The sequence below is a fragment of the Ciconia boyciana genome, chromosome 4 (genome assembly GCF_034638445.1).
Source record: "Ciconia boyciana chromosome 4, ASM3463844v1, whole genome shotgun sequence".
NCBI lineage: Eukaryota > Metazoa > Chordata > Aves > Ciconiiformes > Ciconiidae > Ciconia > Ciconia boyciana.
The window spans coordinates 63,446,219-63,468,560 of record NC_132937.1 but is presented as its reverse complement, the minus strand read 5'-3'; the positions used below and the strand labels follow the sequence as shown (position 1 = coordinate 63,468,560).

General features: G+C 36.4%; 1 protein-coding gene across 1 annotated transcript in view; it reads right to left on the bottom strand.

The window, feature by feature from the left end:
* The window catches only part of LRRC2 (leucine rich repeat containing 2), a 68,257-nt gene that overhangs the window by 34,635 nt on the left and 11,280 nt on the right, over window positions 1-22,342 (bottom strand). Inside the window, exons 3-4 of the mRNA XM_072859476.1 lie at window positions 13,074-13,284; window positions 5,144-5,300 (exon numbers count right to left, since the gene is read on the bottom strand). Coding sequence (XP_072715577.1) covers window positions 5,144-5,300; window positions 13,074-13,284 — 368 coding nt within the window. The remainder of the gene's footprint in view (window positions 1-5,143; window positions 5,301-13,073; window positions 13,285-22,342) is intronic.

Below are 22,342 nucleotides of genomic sequence, written 5' to 3'. Positions count from 1 at the left end.
CTTGTGCTAGTAAAATTTCATTCTTTAATCAACCTTCATGTGTTTAATTAAAGAAGTTTAAACATGCTGAGAGAAATTGCAAATGACTACTACAAACAAAAAATTAAAAGGATAAAGCTTGGGATCTCGGTCTGTGGACAGAAGAGTATTAGTACAATGTAAGGGGAGGGCGGGGGGGAAGGTTTCCTTGTAGCAAAATAGAGGTAGAAAAACATGAAGAAGTTCTTGTGGCCTGAATGGTAGAGACAGATACCTTCGCAGGAAAACATGTAGGGTGAGGGTCTACTGAACGGGCTGAAAAGGAAATTAATGAAAACAAAAATGCAATAAGCTGAACTGAAGATATTTTGATAGATTAGAAATTCTGTAGAAAAGTATGTGACTTCCTTTTTTCTTGTCAACAGATAAGCTGAAACATGGATTCTGATCTCCCGGGGGATCCCCAAAAAAGGGTGTATCTCCCAAGGGCAAAGTAGAGTATGAGCTCAGTCTCCAGGCTGGAAAACACTTTCTGAGCATCAGAAATAAACATGGAGTAAACTGTTGGGAAGGGTAGAGCAATACATTTTGATTACCTTGGAAACAGAAAAAGCTTCTTTTTGGATAAAACTTTTCCATCATAACCAGAATGGTGTGCACAGCCTCCAACATTCCCACTGTGACCCAAGTGAAGACTGAGAAATAAACTAGCGAGTTTGCTCATACCAATCTGCTCTGTGTAGAAAGAGTGTGTTCTAACATTGTTATATATAATGGAGTTACATAAAGCAATATGACAAAGTCAATAGATAGGAATCTTTTGACAAAAATATTTTATGTAATGAGTAGTTTCCATGGCATTGTTTACAGTCTGAGCTCAGTACTCAATGGCACTATTTAAAATCCTTTCAAGAAATTCAGCTTAATAAAGTACTGGCCTTTGCAAGATCCAATGATGTTGAAATTTGTTAAAGCAGTATGTTTGTATTAAATTTTAGTACAATATTCCCTTTTTTGATAGCTTAAGCAGATAAATGAAAAAAATTATTTCCTCTCTAGTTGGTCCAATAAAAAGTACAGTTTTGTACTTTTGTGATGCACTAACCAAGGGTTAAATTTTGAGGAGCTTACCAGCTGTTCCAGTACAAGCAAACCATCATTTGAGCAGCTAGCCTTAAAGCAACTGGCATCCTCCTAAAAACAGTCAACTTGCAACAGAGGTGTTTAATACTTCCCCTTCAAATGGGGAATATAAACAAAATTTTCCTCAGTTGTATACAAGACTGAGCTGTTGGACAGATAATATTCAATACTGAATAAATGGCAGGGGTAAGAGATGAATCTGCAACTCCTCAGAACTGCATTTAAATTGAGAATATGTATTTTCTTCTTGGAATCTCACACATCAGCACACTGGGAATCTTATTAATAGAAAAAGCTGTTTTAGGTATCTAGAAGTCATCTAAAACTGTATTACTTATAGTTTTCCCCTCTGAGTTCTAGGAATTTGGATTAATGGTATGCACAAATGAAATTTTATACTGTGAGGTAGGGAGGAGACCAAAAAAATCTCTGTGATTTCTTATTAAAATATGTCTCAAAAGCACGTCTCTTAAATATTTGTTATACCAAAAATGTGAGATAACATAATGAGGTACAAAGATTTTATTAACAGCTCCTTGAGATGTTTCATGAATAATTTGTGGGACAAAAAGTCCTGATATAACCTCATTATCCCATCCCAGCACAAAAGCTTCGGGATCACATGAAAATGCAGTTCACTACTTCCTGTGTGAATATGGGAATGTATTCTATTGGATATTTTCAGGTATAGCAATTACCAATGTACTAGCACTAACTGATATACAGTGACTGCACTGCAGCCATGCAGTCAGAGACAGAACTGCAAACTCACCCAGAAGCCACTGCCAAAGTAAATCCCCTGGCTACACCCCTGCTCATGTATTTTTCTGTTATTCCTGGGAAAACCAGACCTGACAACTTTGAGACAGACAACAACTCCATTTTGCAGTTTTCTCCATTTTTGTTTACTTGCTTCCCAATAAAATATTTGCTATTCCACAAAAAGAATAAAATCAAAAGTATTCTCATCTGTCTTCTGATCCAAATTTTATCTGTTCAAGTGCATAGATGATTATAGCTAAGAGTGTGATTTGAAATATCTGAGAATGGATTCAAGTCTTTCTTCTCTCTGATTCAGAGTAGAGCATTCCCTTCTAAATAAGGTAAAACAGGAATATGAACTTCAGTTCCTGAAGATACTTTAGTCCAGAGACTGCTACTGCAGCAATAGTTGTTTTCACTGAAAATATTATCATCTTCTGTTCTCTCACACCTTTAAAGCCCTCTTGTGAGAATCAAAAGTAGTCCTAACATGGCTCATCAGTTTAGCTTCTGCTGGACGTTTTGTTGGTCTAAGCTTGGCTTCAATTCTGTCTGAAGATTAAAGACTCAACAGCATGCACGTCACTGCCAACTTCAACCATCTGTCATTACTCTCAAGTATGTTTTAGCTGTGATATTTACCTACTTGCTGCTGTTTTGTAAACAGAACACAAAATGATGAATGCTCTAGCACTTAACCTTTCCAGACACCTTACCTTCTGATTTAGCACAGTCCTCATTCCTTGCTTAGACAGAGCTCCCAAACCAAACCTACATCGATTATTTTCCCTGTGATAATTTAGCAGCTAGATGACTAAACTATGAAAGGTTTCATTTTGAAGCAGCATCCAAAAACTTCAAAATATCCAAGACCTTTCATAATAATGTCTTATTAAAATAATGAACATTTCCAGTACATATTAGTGTCTATGTCTGTGTGCATATATAGTACATGAAATAAAAGCATAGCCATTTGCAAGCATACCACTTTACATGTCAACAAAGAGAGCATTGTACAAATTGAGATAAAAACTTCTCTGTAATTTATGCCATAACAACAAAGGCAGCTTCATTGCATTACTAATAGGTGGTGTATCAACACAGGACATTCACTAAGACTGAAAATCATCAGGCAGTTTTGGCAAAAAAGTGCTGAACAGTTCAGTTGCACAGTCCTGGCGTGGCTTTTTTGTATTATTTCTTTTTAAACTACATCCGTGAATCTGTATCTTTGTCTGGATAGGCTAGAATTACTGCTGTGATGTAAAATTATTGTATAAATAGCATCTACAGCTAACCAAATTTGTTAATTTGGTTATACAGTGTCTCAAAAGGAAAGGTTCAAATCTACATTTCTCCAGATGAGTGTTTAGTACAGTCATGCCCTCTCTCATTCAATGAATCTTGAAAAAAAAATTTCTGAACAAGAGTTCACTGTTAAGAGGAGGATGATGAGTGCTAGAACATTGTGTCTGAAGCAGGACCTACAGCAAACAGTTTTCTAATATTCCCTGGCCCTTCCAATCAAACATTTACATTAAAAATCAGCAATAAAAACATTGAAAGGAAGAAAGCAACACCTTGGGTATAAGCTAGAGGGATGAGCATATTGGAAGGAAGGCGAATAAGTGAGAATAACATGAAAGCTTCTGATGAGCAGAAATCACATCATTTAAACACAATTGGAAGAACAGTGATTGCTACTAGAAGCATGTAAAACTTTCTCCTTGTTTCCCAAGAAAGGTCTGATTTGGCCTTTACATTACCCTCTACAGAGAATTGGTTATGCTAGAATAGTCTGATTTTGTACCTTTATTCTGGAAATAGACTTCATTAGCATTCATAATCACTTTTTCTTGGGGATCATTTTCATTAACAATGCACAATATTACAAGAAGAAAGAAAAAACTTTCTTAGCCTCTAGCTGCCTCGACTGTTAAGCAGCAACCCTTTAAAACCTTATGTTTAATGGTTTACGGTAGCCTCAGGAAGGGAACTATGTCCTTTCCCCTTTCTTCAATACCACCTGGTAGAAGGTCTTTGCCCATTAAACTCACTGACCCATCTGAGTTCCATGGTCAAAGTGCTGACAAAACAGTTAGTGTTTATTTTATGTCCATTGTTTCCTGCTTGTGTCTTGTTTATGATTTGTTAATGTATTTAGCTGCCAGGTTGAAACTATAAAATATAACTTGATGTCCGTGGGAAATTTTCTGTGTAAAATATAATGTTAGTAAATAAATCAAAAGCATTAGTTTTACTCTACTAATAGACTAGACATAGAGTAGAAAAGAGTAGAAAAGTCTAACACTGATTTCTGTGTTTCAGGATGCTCTCTCTCTGCCTGTTTTTCTCAGTCAAGCCTATGATAACTACAGAAGTGGAGTTTTCAGTCCTTATCTTTTTTTTGAAAGTTGCTAGCTCTTAGTGTACATAAGGAATACCAGTCATTGGAAAAGCTTGGGACTACTACATTTAAAAACAAAGGCAGAAGCACTAGTACACCTGGGAGCATGGATTCAACTACAGGGGCCTCACAGGGGACCCAATTTCTTCAGCTCTCAAAGATACCACTGGTTACACCAACACTCTTCCTTCTAAGAGCAGCAAATCCCTCTCAAAGCATTACAGTCTTTCAAAAAAGCTTTTTATATTGTAAGATCAGAAAACACAGGAGAGCCAAACATTAAAATCCGTGTTATTATGTAGCTTAAAATAGCAAAGGCCAAAGTAAGTAAGTGTTAAGAATTTGTTTCTCTAAAAACCCTGATGTCATGTTGGATATACCACTTTATTAAATAGGGATCATTACTGAACTCATTATAAAATTCAAAAGATGGATTTTATGCAACATTATATTTTTTATTCCTTTTCACTACAATCTTACATTTCAATTCATCTTGTTTGAGGTTTACAATTCTGTAATACTTCTGTTTTTCTTAACCTCTAAGGAACATGAAACACCACCTGTTCTCAGGAAGAACTCTCCATCTACTTGAATACAAGCAATAACTGCCTTATAGGCAGATTAAAAAAAAAAGTGTCAGTTTTTTCCCATGTTTGAGACATACTACACACATGGTATTGCATACAATTCAGCAAGTACAAATACAGCCAGGGAGCTCTAAAAATTTAGAGAGGACTGTTCATGAGAAGACAATTATCAGTAAATTAATAAGAATATCCACAGATGCTCATTTCCCTGTAATATAGTTAAATGGCATAAGTATAAATAGCTGAATATCTTGAACCAACTTACCAATTTCCACTGGGAGATGGTTGATTTGATTTTTTGACAACTCCAGTACTCTCAGATCTTGAAATAATGCAATGTAAGCTGGAATGGTTTGTATCAACGTATTGTACACGTGCCATTCTTTCAGATAGATCTGTTCTTTCAGAGAATCTGGGAATTCCTGTAATGAAATAAGAACAGGTAAATAGAAAACATCAAGTTAGAACTTTGTTCTACCATGTTTCTAAATACAGGGGGAAAATTCCACAGCCAAACCTCAACAGTTTGCCTTAATTATCTTGATGTAGAACAGCAGTTTGCCAAACCCTCATAAGACCTGTTTGTTTTTGAAGAGCATTGCAGCTGTCTGTCACCACATATTCATTTTTTAACTGCTAATGCAATCATTTTGCTCTAAAACAGAAACATCTGAAGCACCCAACCTGTTTGGTATCTCCCTTATTATCTCCTTTTTCCAGCTGGAGGATTTTTTAAAAACACATTTCAGTGTTTTAATTCACATATCAAGATGTAGTAAAATACAACACAAAACAGAAAAGTGGGTGTATGGAGAATATCTAAATAGGGTTTGCCACAACAGATAAAAAAAAAGTGTGACTACATTCTTAATACCTGCCAAGGTTTCAAAATTTGTTTGTCAAGATGCAACACAGTCCAAGGAACAGAAACATTTCGGATAGGATGCACGCATATCACCTTTTGAAAGTCTTTTTTTCAAATAAGTGACTTAACTTTCTAAGTTATTTCAGCAATGTTTGAAAATTTTTACTAAATTTCTTTAGGAAGAATAAAAATACTCAATTTTTAAATCAGTCCACAATTGCAATTAATTCTTGCTTTAGTCATGCAGAATCTTTTTCTTTAAGAATTCTAGTATTGTTCCAAATACACAGCAAATAAATTTGCTTCTGAGTAATTTTGAGACTATTCCATTTGTTCAAGATCTCCAATGTATAACACTTACTGAAAGTAAAAGTTTTAAAGCCTTTTAATTCTTACAACATTGCTTTAGATAAATGGTATTCATTTCAGATGTACACATCTTTCTTTGAATTATGTCATCAAATTCCTTGAACTTGAAACAGACAAAAATCAATTCATAAAGTTGAAGTTCAGATCATTTAAACTCCACTTTCTAAAGCAGCACATAATTTACCAGTCTGTCCTGGCTTTATATCACTCTGTATTGGTTACATCTGGCATAAATAATCTGGATGAGGTGCTATCACTAACTTTGCTCCATAAAAAGAGATGTAAGTGTTTCAGCCTTTAATTCCTTTATAACTTCCAAATTTGTTTCCTGTGCGTGAAGAATACAACAAAGTAGGAATTACTGTTTTTATACAGAGGACATTGCCCATTTTTTCTTTCCTTCTAGATTTCATAGATTCCCCCAAGACATTAACAAGAGTGATGCATTTTAATTGTTTTTTATTCATTCTGAACTTCTGAAGTAGGAATAGTGGTACTTAACACTTAGCTAAATTCAAACATCTAATTGTAATTAAAGATATACTGGACTGTTGATCATAAACTGTTCTTTGTTTGGTAGTTGCTGCCTCTAATTTCAGTTCTGTTTCAAATTTACACATGGAGACATTTAGCCTATATATGTACTTCTGCCTTGCTACCTGCCCTTCCATATTTGATATGGATCATTTCATTTCTTGCTTCATTTTCCCACTAGGTGTATATTGCATTGTGATCCATCTTCTATATTTGTCAGTTTATGGCAGTTAAAAAATAAAATGCCTGAAATGCCTCAGGGCTGGTAATGAGAAATCTCTCCAACTTTCTAGAGTGGGTTTCCACTCCTCCACCTTTAGTGCTGCACATTTTTCTGCAGCAAAATAAAAGAATAAATACCAACTGAAAATTCAATTAGTATTGTCTTTCCCACCTGTATAGAATTCAAAATGCAGCACACAGGGGATAGTATTTAGCTGGAGTGTCACAGATTCCACAGTAGGGAAGAACCCTGATTCACAAAGAAAGCCGATGCAGAATAGTCATACTGGAGGGAAAAAGATGTCTGGGTAACAGATACCATTTGCCACTCTATTTCTCCACAGTTCAGGTCTGTCTGTCTTTCTACTGACCTGCTGGTTTTTTGCACCTTGTTGTCGCAACAGACCATCTCCAGTTCCTTGCTGACAGATACAGCAGGGAGCAAAGGGGAACGCTTGTGAAGCCAACAGCCTTGCTGTTCTCCCAGACTGAAGGGGGTCCCCCACAAACTTTTCCTTGATACATTGCAAACAGTGCAACACACAAAGCACTCTCTCAGATTAAGATCAAACTCCTTCATAATTTTAGAAAAATTAAGCCAAAACATTTTAAAAATTATTTTTTATTAATGAGAAAATATTTTTTAAAATCTTTACTTCTGTATTAAGGGTAGTTTAAAGCACCAAGATATTCTTGTGCAGCAACTGAAATAAATTCAGACATGACTTCAAAAGAATGGAAGGAGGTTCCATTCTTCTACCAATTGCCCTGACTTACTTTTCTTTCTTGAGATTATTTCTTTATATCTTATAATCATATTTACAATTTGCAAACATAAGTTTACAAATACTTTGCTATAATGTGGGTTTTTTAGCATTCTCCATCTTACAATACCTTTTATTTGTGTTGCTGAAACATAAATTGATGTGATATTTTACTTCATTTACAAATTAGATAGGGATGGGAACTGAAATTTGCACAAGCTTTACGTTTGCTTTACTCTCTGATTCCCTTGTGTTCTTTTGTAATCTGCTGCTGCCACGCTAAAGCTGGCAGCCTGCTGATAAATTGCTCTATGAAGACTGACACTTGGAGGATAGCCAGTCTTTTGCCTTTAACAACAAAACAATACTTGATTTTTGGGAGGGGAAAAAAAGTATTAAAAGGAAATAAATAGCAAACCTACAACCATTGCTGATTATACTATTTCTAATTAGGAGATAATTTACCTGCTAGACATAAGCCTGAACTAAAACTATGATCAAAGCTCTGAGAAGTTTCAATTCTGTTTTGTCTCCAGCTCTGTAGTTTTATCTGTCATGGGCCAAACCAAAACCTTGAATCCAAATCTCCCTCATCTTTGAGAAAGCTTGGAGCTAGTTCCAAAACTAGTGTGTCTCAGGGCCCCCTGTATTACCTGACTGGGTCAGGAATTTTACACTTTTTTGGGGAAAAATATCTCTGAAAGTTAAATAAGCACAAGAGAGATTTTAACACAAATTTATTTTAGAAATAAGCACAAGAGAGAGTCCATTCAATGCAGCAATTCTACTTGACCGTTTGTGGCAAATAAATACCTCACTGTCACTAACAGTTGGGAATAACAAATGGAAATTCTCTGTTCTCTGTGAAAATAAACAGCATGTTAGACAATAAAACTGGGAGAATAAATACAAATGTAGTAATTAATTTGCTGCCTTTTTCTGTGAAGAAATGATATGCAAAAAGTTCATTATTTACAAGTAAAGAATTTTACCATCACTCATTCATTTACTTGTTGTACACATTTGACATTAAAGTTGTTTAAAGTAGGTATGCATCCAGATCCTCTGCTTAGGTAAAGCAGCACAGCCAAGAACAGTCCTGCTCTGTATTTGAGTGAACATCGTCACCTTTCCTTTGCCAATATTGATATCACAAATTCAAAAATTTGTTTTTCCTAAATATTTTCTGAAAATCATTTAAAATTCACTTACCCACCAGCAAATAAACATTCATTAGTTAGGAGCAGAAAGTAAATACTCAGAGGGGAAAAACAGAGTTGAAGTGAATTCATTGAAAAATTCATATGAATATTCATGGCATTATTTTGCCACAGTTTTCATTCTGCTCTAATAGCAGTGCTATGTTTCTGAAGAACTAATTTAATTCAGTAGATATATGTTTACACATACAAAGGATCTCAATTAAGTGTTTCATCAACTCTCCATCATTGTCTCCTAGGCAACTGATTCAAACACACAATTCAAGAGTCCAAAGTCCTTAGACAGTTCCTTTTCATGGTGGATTGCCTGGAAAACTCTCAGATAAATAAAAAGTTTTTCTGAAACATACCTTGGGAACCTCAAATTACTTGTGGCACAGTACACCATTCTCATGCTGTCAAGTCCCAAGGGCTTTGCAAGTCCCAAGGGCAAACATAGGAGGATTCAGGAGGCTCGCTGCTGAGGCAATACAACTGGGTTCTGCCCATTTTTTATAAAGAGAAGAGAAAAGCCTGTCTTGATTTCATTCACAACATCAGATTATGAGACTAGCCCATTTGTTATTATAGGAGCTCTTTTTTCCTAAATACAAATATTAATTCATTACTGTTCCCAGCTGGCAGAAATGCACCGCACAGGGATGCAGACACTTGAGTCATAAATATTTGGTTGTTATGTAAAAGAGGAGGCAAGGACCACTGAACCTTAAGGATGTTGTCACACAGCCTCTTCCAGGTGGAGCTCTGACAGACAAAAGTAAAACTATCTCATCACTGCAGTTACCAATCACTGTCCACAGCCAGAAGCTAACCACTGGACAGGCATGGCCAAACAAGTACTCAAGTTACAGGAGGGCTTTCAGATTCAGAGGGACTCACTGAGTTTGTGTTCTTCAAGCATAAAGGCTTGATACTGATCCTACTACAGCACTGTAGTTCAGAAGATTTCCATTCAGTTAGTGTGACCATGCTGTTAGAAAACCATTGTGACCTGAGATGTCTAGAGGCTCAGACTGCATCTCTCAAAATATTACCCTAAAAGTGAATGGTAACTAGTAAGAATTAATGACCCACAAGGAATTATGGATCTGCATAAACAGAATACAATCCCTCAGCATTCATATACTGTAAAATCAAGCCCTACTCTCTTTAGTTAATACTCTATGCCTATTCGTCTAACCTAATATTAGTTGTATGAGCTTTATCTTTCCTCAGATATGTTAAAATAATTACTTTACAAGTATAAGGAACAGTGGGTCTCCACCTAAAGAAAATACATTATCATTTCAATTACATTTGAGAGGTGGGAAGAAAGTGGCACAGAAGTCCTGAAGGAAGGAATTCCTATTAGGAATTCAAAATGTGTGATCTGCTCTGATTTTCTCCCTTACAAAGGTTCTCAGAAGGAGATCCGAGAAGATTTTCAAAAGAGCACTATCCAGCTGATTTTCAAAATAATTGTCCAAGCTATCCCAGTATATGATGGAGTGTTTTACAAAACCTATTTTTAACCTTGTACTCAACAATGCGGAATCAGTGGGCCAGATTCACTGTTATGCTGTATGGATATGGAGCATGAGACAATAGCATCTTTGTAACATGTCTACCTTTTTACCATCTAGACAGCCTGGGCACTGATTAGTGCCAAATACAAGCTACCATTCTAATTGGCTGCAACATTGCAAATAACAGCATTAGTTGATTTGTGGACTCAGCTCATTTGCTGCTGAGAGCCCTTACATTGAGACCTATGGGAAGGATGTGGTAAAGCCACTTGCTTTGATCTTGAAAGATCCCTATGCTGGGGATTACTCCTCTGTGAGACTTAACTTCACAGCATCCAGAAAGAGAACTGGTACAGCCCAGAAGCAAGCCCATTTCTCAAAATTAAATCTGTAAGTTATACCAGCAACCTACTCAGCTTTAGCTATCAACTGTCTAGAGGATACATTACTGCTTCATTGATGAGAGGAAAGGGGAAACATAATAGAAATACTTATCAGCTAAAAGCAAGTGAGATAGAGGATTCAGCAGCTAGTTCCCAAATGGACACTTCACAGGGCTGTGCTGTTTGCTGTTGCCAATGGTAAGCGGCCAGCCAACAGCAAACCAAGCTGGTTATGTGCCTGTAAAACTGCACAGGCAATCCCACCTCTGACTTTTCCTAGTGTCTGAGTGCCTAATCTTCCAAATTTTCAACTTATAGATGTATTTGTGTGCAAAAGACATTACAAAAACTAAACCACAATTGATACCACAGCTCCCAGCTACATAACATACATTTCTTCTCTCAGAAAAGTGTCACACATCCACAGATCTTTTCACATGCAAATTGCCAGCCCGTGCAGCATTGGTTGTATAGTCTGCAAATTCATTTTGCCTAAGTGCACTTTTTTGTGAGAGAGTAATAGAGGAAAAGAGTGTCATGTCTGATTCTGTCTTTGGTTTAGAAGCAGCAGTTGAAATTTTAAAAAGCAAACTAAGTTGTTTGCTTTGTGTAACCAACATAGTTTTTACAAAATTTCTGCAATAAGGGGAAATACAATTCTTTCAGAACTTTGTCAAGTGTATTTTCACATTTTTAAAATAGTTTTCAACTGTTAGAGACTGCCAATGTTCTTTGATTTTGAGGGAGCATTGGACTTCTCTAAATAAAGCAGCTTTGATATTATCTTTGTCTGCAGACACCCTGAACTATGTCACAGTATCTTGTTGAAACAGGAAACCCACTTTAACCAGGCTAGAGCTGGACAATGAGGCACAGTGGTTGTGTGATATGGCCACAGTGAGCATATGATAAGGAGAAGGAATCAAAGCACTTGGTGGTTAGGAGTGTACTGCTCAAGGTGGCATAATGTACATAACAATACACCAATATCTCTTGAATGTGATCTTTCAACCTGTCAAATTGAAATTAAATGCTCTGGAAAACAGAGCAAATTATGTGTGTTTGATTTGGTCTCCTAATGTAGAGCCTTGTTTATGGTGACAAAGCAAAATGTTAATGGTTTGGTAAAAGAGAATAAGTAACAGAAGAGTTTAGTTACGCAGCTCTCTGCTCCCTGATGCACTGAAAATATTTGCAGTTGCTACTATATCAGTGTCTAAGGAGCTGTAATATCTCTTTTTTTTCTCTTAACTTACCTACAAAGTTTACAACACAGGAAAGTATGCAGTAGAAGACTACACAGCTTTAACATAATTTTCAATATCCAAGGTTCTTGAAAGATGAGATGAGACAACTCTCCAGCAACCAATCCTACCACGTTAATGACTGGAATCAGCTGAATAAATAGTCTCCTTACTAGAACTGGATGGGAACCAGGGTTTTTTATTTTCCAGAAATTTTATCTATTTTATGTTTATTCAGAAAAGAACTAAAGCCAGAAAAAAATGAAAGTTTAAAAAGAACACACCTTCATATTCAAGATCAAATCTTGGACAATGTTACGTTTCAGGTCAATCAAAAGAATTTTTTTAGTAAAATTTGACCACTTTATCGATTGACTTTTAACTTACAGTTTTTGTAATGAAAATCTGAAAAATATATTTCAAAATTATAAACTACACAAAAGTAAAAATTCTAGTTCCACTTTCTTATTAATAAAGTAGTGTATATTCAAAATACATTTCAGTCAAAGCTTTAACAACTCTAGAAAACTTCAGACCAACTCTAATCCACCTTTTGCTGAATTTCAAAACAGCATTAATTCAGAGCTTACCTCCAAACTGCTATTTCACATCAAACACAACTGCAAGTAAAAAGTGCTTTTTTCAGCAAGACCATTGTGGATTGATGCTAATATTAGTTTTGATTTGAACAGAGCTTGAGAAAAATGTTATCACACCATTAGAGCAAGAAGACAGATCTCTGAGTAGTAGAAGACATCCACAAGCCAACAAAACTGAATATTATTTTCACCTCTTTCCATCCATTGGGGAATTTCAGAGAAAGATACCTTATTGCAATATGATTGCTTATACCAAAATTTTTGAGAGGGCTAAATTACATGTATCAGTAGAGAATTCAAAATAAGCATATTTGAAAACTAAACGACTAGTTCAGGGTAAGATAAGAAATGCTTTTGTCACTTCTAACACTGTGAAAAAGCATCAATTTCACATGCATTGGCAAAAAAAAAAGGTTTGGAGGATTAAAAGTTACTGTGCTAAGCTACCCAAACTCTTTAACAATAGAAATATATTTTCCATTATATTTACCGTCCACTGTTCTCCAGAAAGCTGAAAAATGAACTTGTTTCTTTCCTTATTTGCTTCATTTGACAAAGCATGCCTCTTCTGGAGCTGAGGATTCTTTCCATAAGTGTCCAAGATCTTCTCATCAGTTTGTACAAAGCCATTCTTGAGGTATTTTGATTGAGGAATGCCTTTCTTCCGGCACTCTAGTATGAAATTCCATTCCTGCTTTATCCTGAAATAGTGCCAAAAAGGGTTTATGTGAATCAGCTGAAACAATATGACAAATAAGTCTTAAAGCTTGATCTTTGTTTGCACAAGTACTTAACAAAATATAATCATGCACCTAATGTATTGACTATTTAAAAAAAAAAAAAAAAGGCATTCCTGGAGTCTTGCTTGGATTTTCTAGACTTACATATAGATTTCAGACAAGCAGCATTTCATTTACCGACTATAAAACAGTGACACCCAGGGAATAACAGAAAAGTGGAGACTGAGTGCACTGTCACAGAAAACAGCACGAATGATGCCCTTTATTTCAATAGGGTAGGAAATACATTCTCACAGAACAAGTTATATGTATAAACAAAAACAAGGACCTAGTGATATATGAAAAATTTTTCAGTTGGAAAAAAGTAATTTTAGAAAGTAAGAGGTTAGAAATATTCCCTTTTCCCTGCCCTTTCTTGTTCAAGTATAATGATCTATTTTCATTTTTTACACATTATCTTCCAATATCATCTTAGAAGGTGGAGATAAAGGTCAAAGTTTTCACATGCCAACTAATTTCAGATTCAATTTCAGGGTAACTTTAGGCTCATCTCCAGGGCAAAGTTTTACCTACATAACTTCAGGTGTAAATTCAATCTGATATAATTAAGCATTGCCAAAAGCATGTGCTTTAATTTAAAAGAGACATATTTCCACTTAGTCTATTAAGGAACAAGTTGATTAACTGAAGCAAGCCTTCCTTACACCAAAATAAGACTCTGCAGAGCCCTTTGCATCATAAATCTTATCTCATGCTTTGAATGTTAGATTCTTGTGGTACATGAGATTCATTTATGTGATCTCCATCCTTTTGCAGAAATTTTAAGCTAAAGACTTGAAGAAAACTGACAGGTGAAGAAGGACACAAAGTTCAGGATAATGTGCCCCCTAGAGAAAGTCAAAAATGACATGTCCTAGAAAGACAATCAGATGCAAGTTTGTAAAGTTCAAGTAGGAAGTAACAAAACCTATACACATATTCCCAGCTAAGCATGGGATTTTCTCTAAAATGCTAAGATGTTAAAACAATGGCACATGAAACAGAATGTCTGGTTTTAAGTCACGTGCCAGAAATCAGTTACAAACTTAGGTACAGGAAGCATCTTCCAAACTTGGTGAGAATAAGTAATTTTTGGACACTCATAGCAAGGTATGACATAGAAACTGCAGGGCAGAATATATTTATAGGAATAAGATAACATAGATTAAAAGTCATATTTGACTCAACGCTATCAAAATAAATCTTTAGGGATCAAAACCACATGCCTAAATAGGAAAGGTATTACTGAGACAGCTGTAAACTGCTCAGAAAAAAATATGGCTTTTACTGAAACCTTAGGGGACATTAGAGAGACTTGAAAGCAGAGAGCACAGCAACAGCAGGAGACTTCCGCTATCGGCATACACACAGCACATTGACACAGTGAAGACAATATACATTTTTGGAAACTATGTATGACTGTTTATCAGAGCAGCTAGCCTGAGACACCACAAGAGGACCTGATTTAGTTTCAAGGAGCAGCACACTGTACGTGGGTCATCAGACAGCTACAGAAAGCCCTTTCTGTAATAATGACCACAGTGTATTCCCATGTAACATCTTTATAAAGAGAAAATAAGGAAAACCATCTTCTACGAATACTTCAGAAGATGAGCCAAATGTAACAGTGAAGTCAGTTAAAAGTGCAGCTCACTGGGTAAAGTGCTGGCAGACTGCATGAAGACAGCACGACCTCAGAGCAAGTACATTCTAACAAAGCCACTGTAAGGATCTCTTTCTCCCCTCATTTCCAAAAATAAAAAAAATAAAAAAATATAAAATGGTGTTTATGTTCAAATTGAGAAATGAGAAGGCAGTATAAGCTCTGAAAAATTAAAGGTAAAAACACAAAACAGCAAGTGAAGTCATTTACTGCAGGTATACAAATTAACAGAAAAAGGATTTCTAGCATATCAGAAGCAGAAAGCCTCTCAGAGAGACAGTGGCAGCAATAACTTATCAAGGTATGAGAGGAGCCGTGAAGGAATAGTTAAAGAAGTTACTGAGAGCTGCAGAAAAGTTACTCATCCTTGGCTTCAGTTTTCATTAGAGAGATGAGTATGCTCTTTACAAGTAGGCATCTGGAGGACTTTCTGATATTTAAAGAGCCAATAAAGGAGGCTTCAGAATAAAAAAGATATATATTTGAAGTAAATCTCCCAGTTTCTCTCAGTGTCTAATTGTGGACTGCTTCATAACACAGCGAGCTGTGATATGTAAATGAGTTAGGAATAAAAAGACTGGACAGACAGAAAACATGTCCAGCAACACGTTCAGCTCAGGGAGATCCTGGAGCAGTACTGAAACTGCTAGTACAGTCAAGGAAGAGTCCACCACCAACCCACAACATCTCAAAATCTTTTCTGAAACTACTTGATATAACAAAGACAAGAAAACAGGTGAGAGCAGACACAGCTCCTTAGCCCATTTTGTCATCCTTCAACATGCTGCATCTGATACTTCTGGTTACAGAGGGAGAGACACCCAAGTACCTGATTGCACTAGGCAGCCCTACCAAAGGTTATCCCCTCCACCTGCAGTCTGGAATTGCTCAGATGACAGAATTTTCCATACCAGCAGACATGAAAGTTGAAACACCTCTTTCAGATGCTTTGGCACATGAGCCAATTCAATTTTTAGTATTGGTCTTGCTTATTCAGTCTGTCATTTGAACCCCAGAGACCACCAGCACGACAGAGGACAGACAATGCAATAGCAAGAGATCACTAGGAAAAGCTAGAAAATAACATTTTCATATACTATAAGAAAAATAAACAGACCCAAACCACCTACTCATCTTTTTTCCAAAACTCATCTACTAGTAAGTATAGCTAATTAGCTATAAAAGCTCTGTATTACTGTGGGAGGTGGGTGGGAGGTGAAACGGGTTGGGGGGGGGGGGGGAAGTGAATTGAATCCCCAAGGAAGAGGACAACAAAAGGATCTGAACCATTTAAAGGCAGGAACTGAAAAGGACCAAAACTCTGGCATTCTTTTTTTCTAAAATATTCTAAATAATCCTAGCTTTACTTACCATTGCTCTTTCTCACATCCTCCTCCAGTCCTCCACACACAGCTTTTCTGTCCCTCTGTGAAGCTTAACTCTGCATTACTGCCCTTTCATTTCCATGGAATTCCTTCATTTTCTACCAAAGCTGTAAACATTTGATCTCAGTGCATAATTCAATGCACTGAAAAAGCTTGCCCCCAAGATGCTTTTTTTGTATTCATTGCTCTTCACTCCTGCACAAAAATGACAGACTCATTCCTCGCAGTATAAATTCTAAGAGCATTAGAAACTTAACAAACAGAAAGAAGACATTAAAAAGTCTAACTCTCGATAAAAAGTAAGGCACTGAGCTGTTCTACTACACTTCAGTGCTGGCTCTGTCAGGTAGACCCCAGGAACACAAGAGCAGAGGGCTCAGATCTAAAATTTTACTCTCCCACAACAAGGAATATAGAAAATGACAAGAAGGGAGCTACATTAAAGATGAAAGAATAAACTGCCCTCTGACACTTTACTGATAACATGTACAAAACATGAATCTCAGGAGATCATGACACACTGTTAGCCAAATAAAATAAAATGCACGTAACAAAAACCACTGTTAACCAAATCAGTCAGCAAAATATTGACATCAGAAGAAAGACAGGAATTAAAAATTAAACTTGGTTAGGAATTCAACATGGATATCATGCACTGATGTGGAAATCCTCTGTCAAATTTCTTCTTTACTCATACATTAAATGATGGCAACATGCTCTGTTAAGCTTTTAAAAAGTGCCCACTTATGGTCACCAGGCTAAGTTCTATGTACAAGCACATTTTGAACAGATAGAAAGTGAATTAATAATGGAGCAACCAACATGCATAATTTTGTACAGTACATCTCAGAATGAAAACATGATATATCCCAAGGGCAGAGGGTCTAACAATTTACAACCCCTGCTTGTACCCTTGGGGTACACACTAACCAAATGAATCAATATGAGGCTTCCTGGCCTGGAGGTGTGACTTACATCAAGATGGTATGTATCATTAAGCAAAGATTACACAGCTGTAATTGGCAGGTTACAGTTGGATCAGACCAAACAGATCTGTTCAGCTACTTGGTTGTCACTCAGCTCTGTCGTTGTGAAAAAATTGAGATGATGGTACTTCTTAAAGGGTCTTTATGAAAATACAGACCACTTTAAGTCTTCCTTTGGTGACAATCCTCAAATAAAACAGAATTATCACCACATTTGTTGTATCTGGAGGATATTGCATGAATCTTCAGGAAAGATAGGAAAGGCATCTAAAACAGTGTGGCAAACAGAAAAAAAAAAATATCCACACAAATAAAATCAGCCTTTAAATACACTAATATGCTTTTAGAGAAATCAAATTTCTGGTCTTGGCACTTTAAAGGCTCCTGATATTCCAGGAACACATTTTCACATAGGACAAATGAATGAGTTGGTTACAAAATCACAGCCCTCCTGAAGTTTATGTCTTTTTATTACTATTCAGCAATAAAATACTTTGATCTTCCTCTAGAGCTTGATCAAAGAGTTGCAGACAGATTAAAGAAACAACCACCATTTTCAGTGTTCAAAAAGTGGGTGTTAGTCAAGTCAAGCCTAATTTAGGTGTGAGTATGAACACAAAAAATATTTTTTCTGGACATAGGACCCAGATGAGATCTAAGGTTCCAACTCAGTTAACTACTCCAGTATTTCCACTTCAATCATGCAAATAGCCTAACTAATTTAAAAAAAGACTGATTACAGGCTGCTTATGTTTGTCCAAAAAAAAGTTATTTTTCATACCTTTATGTCTGTAACACAAAAGCACACCTGTCACTAAAACACGCTGTAATTGGTATAGAGCAAATGTTAATTCTGGCAAGATATTTCCCAATACATTGCTGTTTTTCAGTAAGCTTTCAGGACAATACACTATAGGTATGAAACAGGATCAGCAGGGAAATGGAATATTCAAGTATTTCCATTTTGGTTAGTGCTGAACTTGTCTTCAGGTAATCATTCCCCAGACATTACTTCACTATTGGATTATATCTGCAGCAAAGATACATATAATTAAAATTTTTTATTATAAATATTTCCTTCCGAGGATATGGGAGTTCCTTGCTTGGTATTTTAGATTCTCCAACAAAACCATGAAACTAATCAACCTGATGCAAAGAATTACTTTCAATAAATTCAATTAATAGAACATATGAGTAGAATAAATTAAATTATTAGACTCTTTAAAGAAGCGACCAGCTTGGAAAACAAGAAGTTTGTATTAGGAAGTATTTCAGAGCCATCCCATTAAATGAGAAGTAGCTGGGTTTATTTGAATGGTTCTTCCTTCTGCAGTTACCCCCTGCGCAATGTCTGATTAGGAGGTCTTGAGGAAAATCTATGGTTCTTAGGTAAAGAAAGGAAGTTTCATTAGATGGCACTGTTTCCTCTAAATCAGTATGGAAGAACTAGCCAGGACACTACATGGTGACACCAGTTTAGTACTCCTGGGTGATGTTTAAATCAAAATCACTAGCCGCACAGGATCATTAAATAATCCTATGGAATTTTTATAAGAGCAGTACAGTTAAACTGGAGCTCAGCCCAGACTAATATTCCTGATGGACGAGTAACATTTGCTTCAAATTCAATTGGATTGATTTAATTTCAGTCCCTCTGCCAGACTCTTCCATGGGTTGTAAAGGATTGTGGCTGAACAGCAGCTTTTATCTTTCAACCCATTTGCATGCATTATATTAGATGCAAGGTCTGTTTGCACAACTGACTGAGAACAAAGGCAAATATCTTAGGTGGTTATTAGTGCTGCAGATCTACTCCCAACTTGTTGCCTATAATTTGTGTTTGGGGCTAAGGACTCCCAGCTTGAGTTTTAGTCTTGCTTAGAAAAATTTCTGAATTGGGTATTGAGTGGGAGAATAAAGATAAACATCACAAATAAAATCTTAGTTCAGGTACAAATAGAGTTATAACACTGAAGTTTGGCAGAGAGACAGAGACAAATCTATTTTCTTAAACAAACACATAACCTCTCAGGGAAAAAAGTCACTGTCTGCCCATAGAGTGAAAGTTTGCTTTTGACTTTTAAGATTCGGGAAGCGCAGAGCTCAGAAAAGTAATATGTGCATATTTAGCTAGCCAGACCTTGAGAGGAAATTTTTGGAGAAGAGACACACTGGAAGAGGTGGCTGAACAAACTGTTATCTTTGCCACATGTTTGGTTGGTGGACAGGGGAGGCTGTGCCATTTCACAGCAAAGGCTTAAACAGCTAATCTTGGCAAACAGCTCTGGCATTTCCTCACTTGAATGCTTAATTTGTCAGCCTTCAATTTTAACCTTACCTGCTTTTCACACAAAAGTCAAATGTGTTGCAATCCTTCAAAAAAATATCTAACTTTCACTCTCATTCCCTTCCCAAAAAAATGACAAGTAAAATGGAAAAATTAATGAGGAAAATCATCATACCACATCAAGTTAGTCTGACAGCATTCAGGATTTCAAGGTGCAATATAAGATTGTTCACTACTACCAGAATCGAGAAGATTGAATATAAAACAGTGCCATAAACACAAACTTCTTTCCATAATACGGACTTTCATAAACATGTAGATAACCACAGAACAGTGCACAGTTTTTGTAACAGTTCATGTTTCATATCCTATGGGAGATTTAGAATGGGCTTGTCTGATGGAATTAAGGACATGAAGTAAAACGAAATTATTCCTGCACAACATTGTACTGTTTTATTTTCTTTTATACTCAGCTGCTGGTTTATATGTGCTCCCCAGAAGTAGGGTTCCTTAAACTGCCATACTTCCACAGTCCCACAAAACCAAAGGGCAAGCAGAGGACTGAATTAACTCCACCCAAAGTGATCTGATACCAGTATCTCAGAGAGCCAGATATGAGCCTCTCACAATATTCTCAGTAGACTGTTCTCCGGAATCAGCTTTCACTGGCCAGCTGCTTAAACATCTGTTCTAGACCTGTAAATTCCCAAAATCTTTACAAGACCTCACCATTAATGCAAACACAGTTCAAGCTTTGCATTTATTTGTGAGGTTTTCCTCTTAGAAAATCTTCAGTCAAAAAAGAGAAATATCTTACATGTGACTGCTTGCTGACCCTGCATGAACTAAATTACCTTGCCCCAAGGCAAGCAAAGTTCCCTAGAGGTTAATTGGGAGTTTTTCCTCAAATAATACATACTACATTTCACTACATATTGTGAGCTCATTTTACATAGCAACACAGCTGATAAGAAACTGCACAATCTCAAGGGCATTAGTGAATCGTAACCTCTGAGAAAAACGGGGGTTTGTTTAAAAAAAAATTAAAAAGGCAAAGCAGCCTCAGCAGGCCAGATTCCAAACTCATCTGTTACACGAGTATATTTGCAGAGAAACTCTATTAATTTCAGCCTTACTTGGGAATTCACTCTGGCTGCTGGCAAAAGTAAATATCTAGAATCTTAAATGCTAGAATGCAGTCCTCAATTCAGGAAACTGCCTTCTTTGAATGTCTTTTTGGAATTATTATTTTGGGTCACAATCCATTCCAAAATACTTTCTTACTGTGACTTGACAGTAAGTACTAGCATTGATTTCAGTGGACTTACCTGACAGTGGTAAAATTTTAATCTCTGAGTACAATACCAGAATTTGGTCACGCAAGGAACTCCCTAAAATAATGAAACGTATTTCTACAGGGAAACATTATTGCTATTAAGAATTTAATTATAATTACAATTTTACCTCTACTTTTGAGCTAAGAACAAGCAAAATCTTGTCCTATTTTTGTCTCAACCTTTGGAAGCACTGAAAAACATCTACAAAATAACTTGGGATCTGACCTCTAGGACTTAAAGGCCAGTGGCCACTGCACACCTCATAAAACAAAGAGGATTTTCCTTTTAACTGAATTTTGCATTTTATTAGCAATATTTTTATGACTTTGACCACTATCCTACCAGCTTTATCCATTCTATGAGGCCTGCATCATAAGAATGAACATTAGCTTTGTCGTTAATTTCAGTGGGTGAAATACTGATCACTCACTTTCAAGAAACAAAGTCTGATGTAATTCTTCCTTTTTTTCTAGGAGCTCTAAAAGAAGTAGGACTAATTGGAAAGCAATCTGATTGCATGAAGATGTGCAACAAGACAAAGTACTGTATGCAAATTGCAAGCTAATGGAAGAAAACAAAAATCTTTTGTGAATGCTGGAAGTGCATTTGGAATCTTTTACTTCTCTGCATCATATCCCTAATTCCCCATCTCCAGTTGGTGCAGGAAGATAACAGAATGACTTTGAACCTCATTAGTGGAAAAGAGCAGAACAGGCAGTCAAGCTCCACTCTTTCAGCTGGAGGGGTGGCTACAGACAAATAACCACAGGCAGAAATGGCAGGGAGAATGTATTGTTTTTATGGAAAACACAAGTCACAGTAAGAAATGAGGCTTCATGTATGCTCCTGACAAAAAAACACGGGAGCTGGAATTAGCTACCTCAGAGCACATAAGTTTACCCTCTTTCCCTCTTCCATACAGAAGTTCCCCATGCCTGGCACTTCTGGTTTGCTTTTGTACTAGTGAACTCAGAATTTACCTTCTGCGCCACAGAAAACCAAAAACCATACAAAACATGGCAGGGGGATGTTGACATTTAGGTCCACATTGGGACTGACCTTTCATCAGTTCTGAAGATGACTGCATGCACTGTTAGAAGCTACAGGTGTGGATTCCTAGTCATAATATTCTTTTTATGAATAAGTCTGCAGTGGCATTCCAAGAGCCACTAGCTGACATTGATGGCAGTAAAGTAGAGTCATCTGCTTTATCTCCATTAGAATTGCATAAAGTCACTTCTTAATGTAGCACCCAGGACAGAAATAAGGTTTTATCGAGTTTGATCCCAAAATGTTTCACTTCTCTTTTCCACCATAAGGGT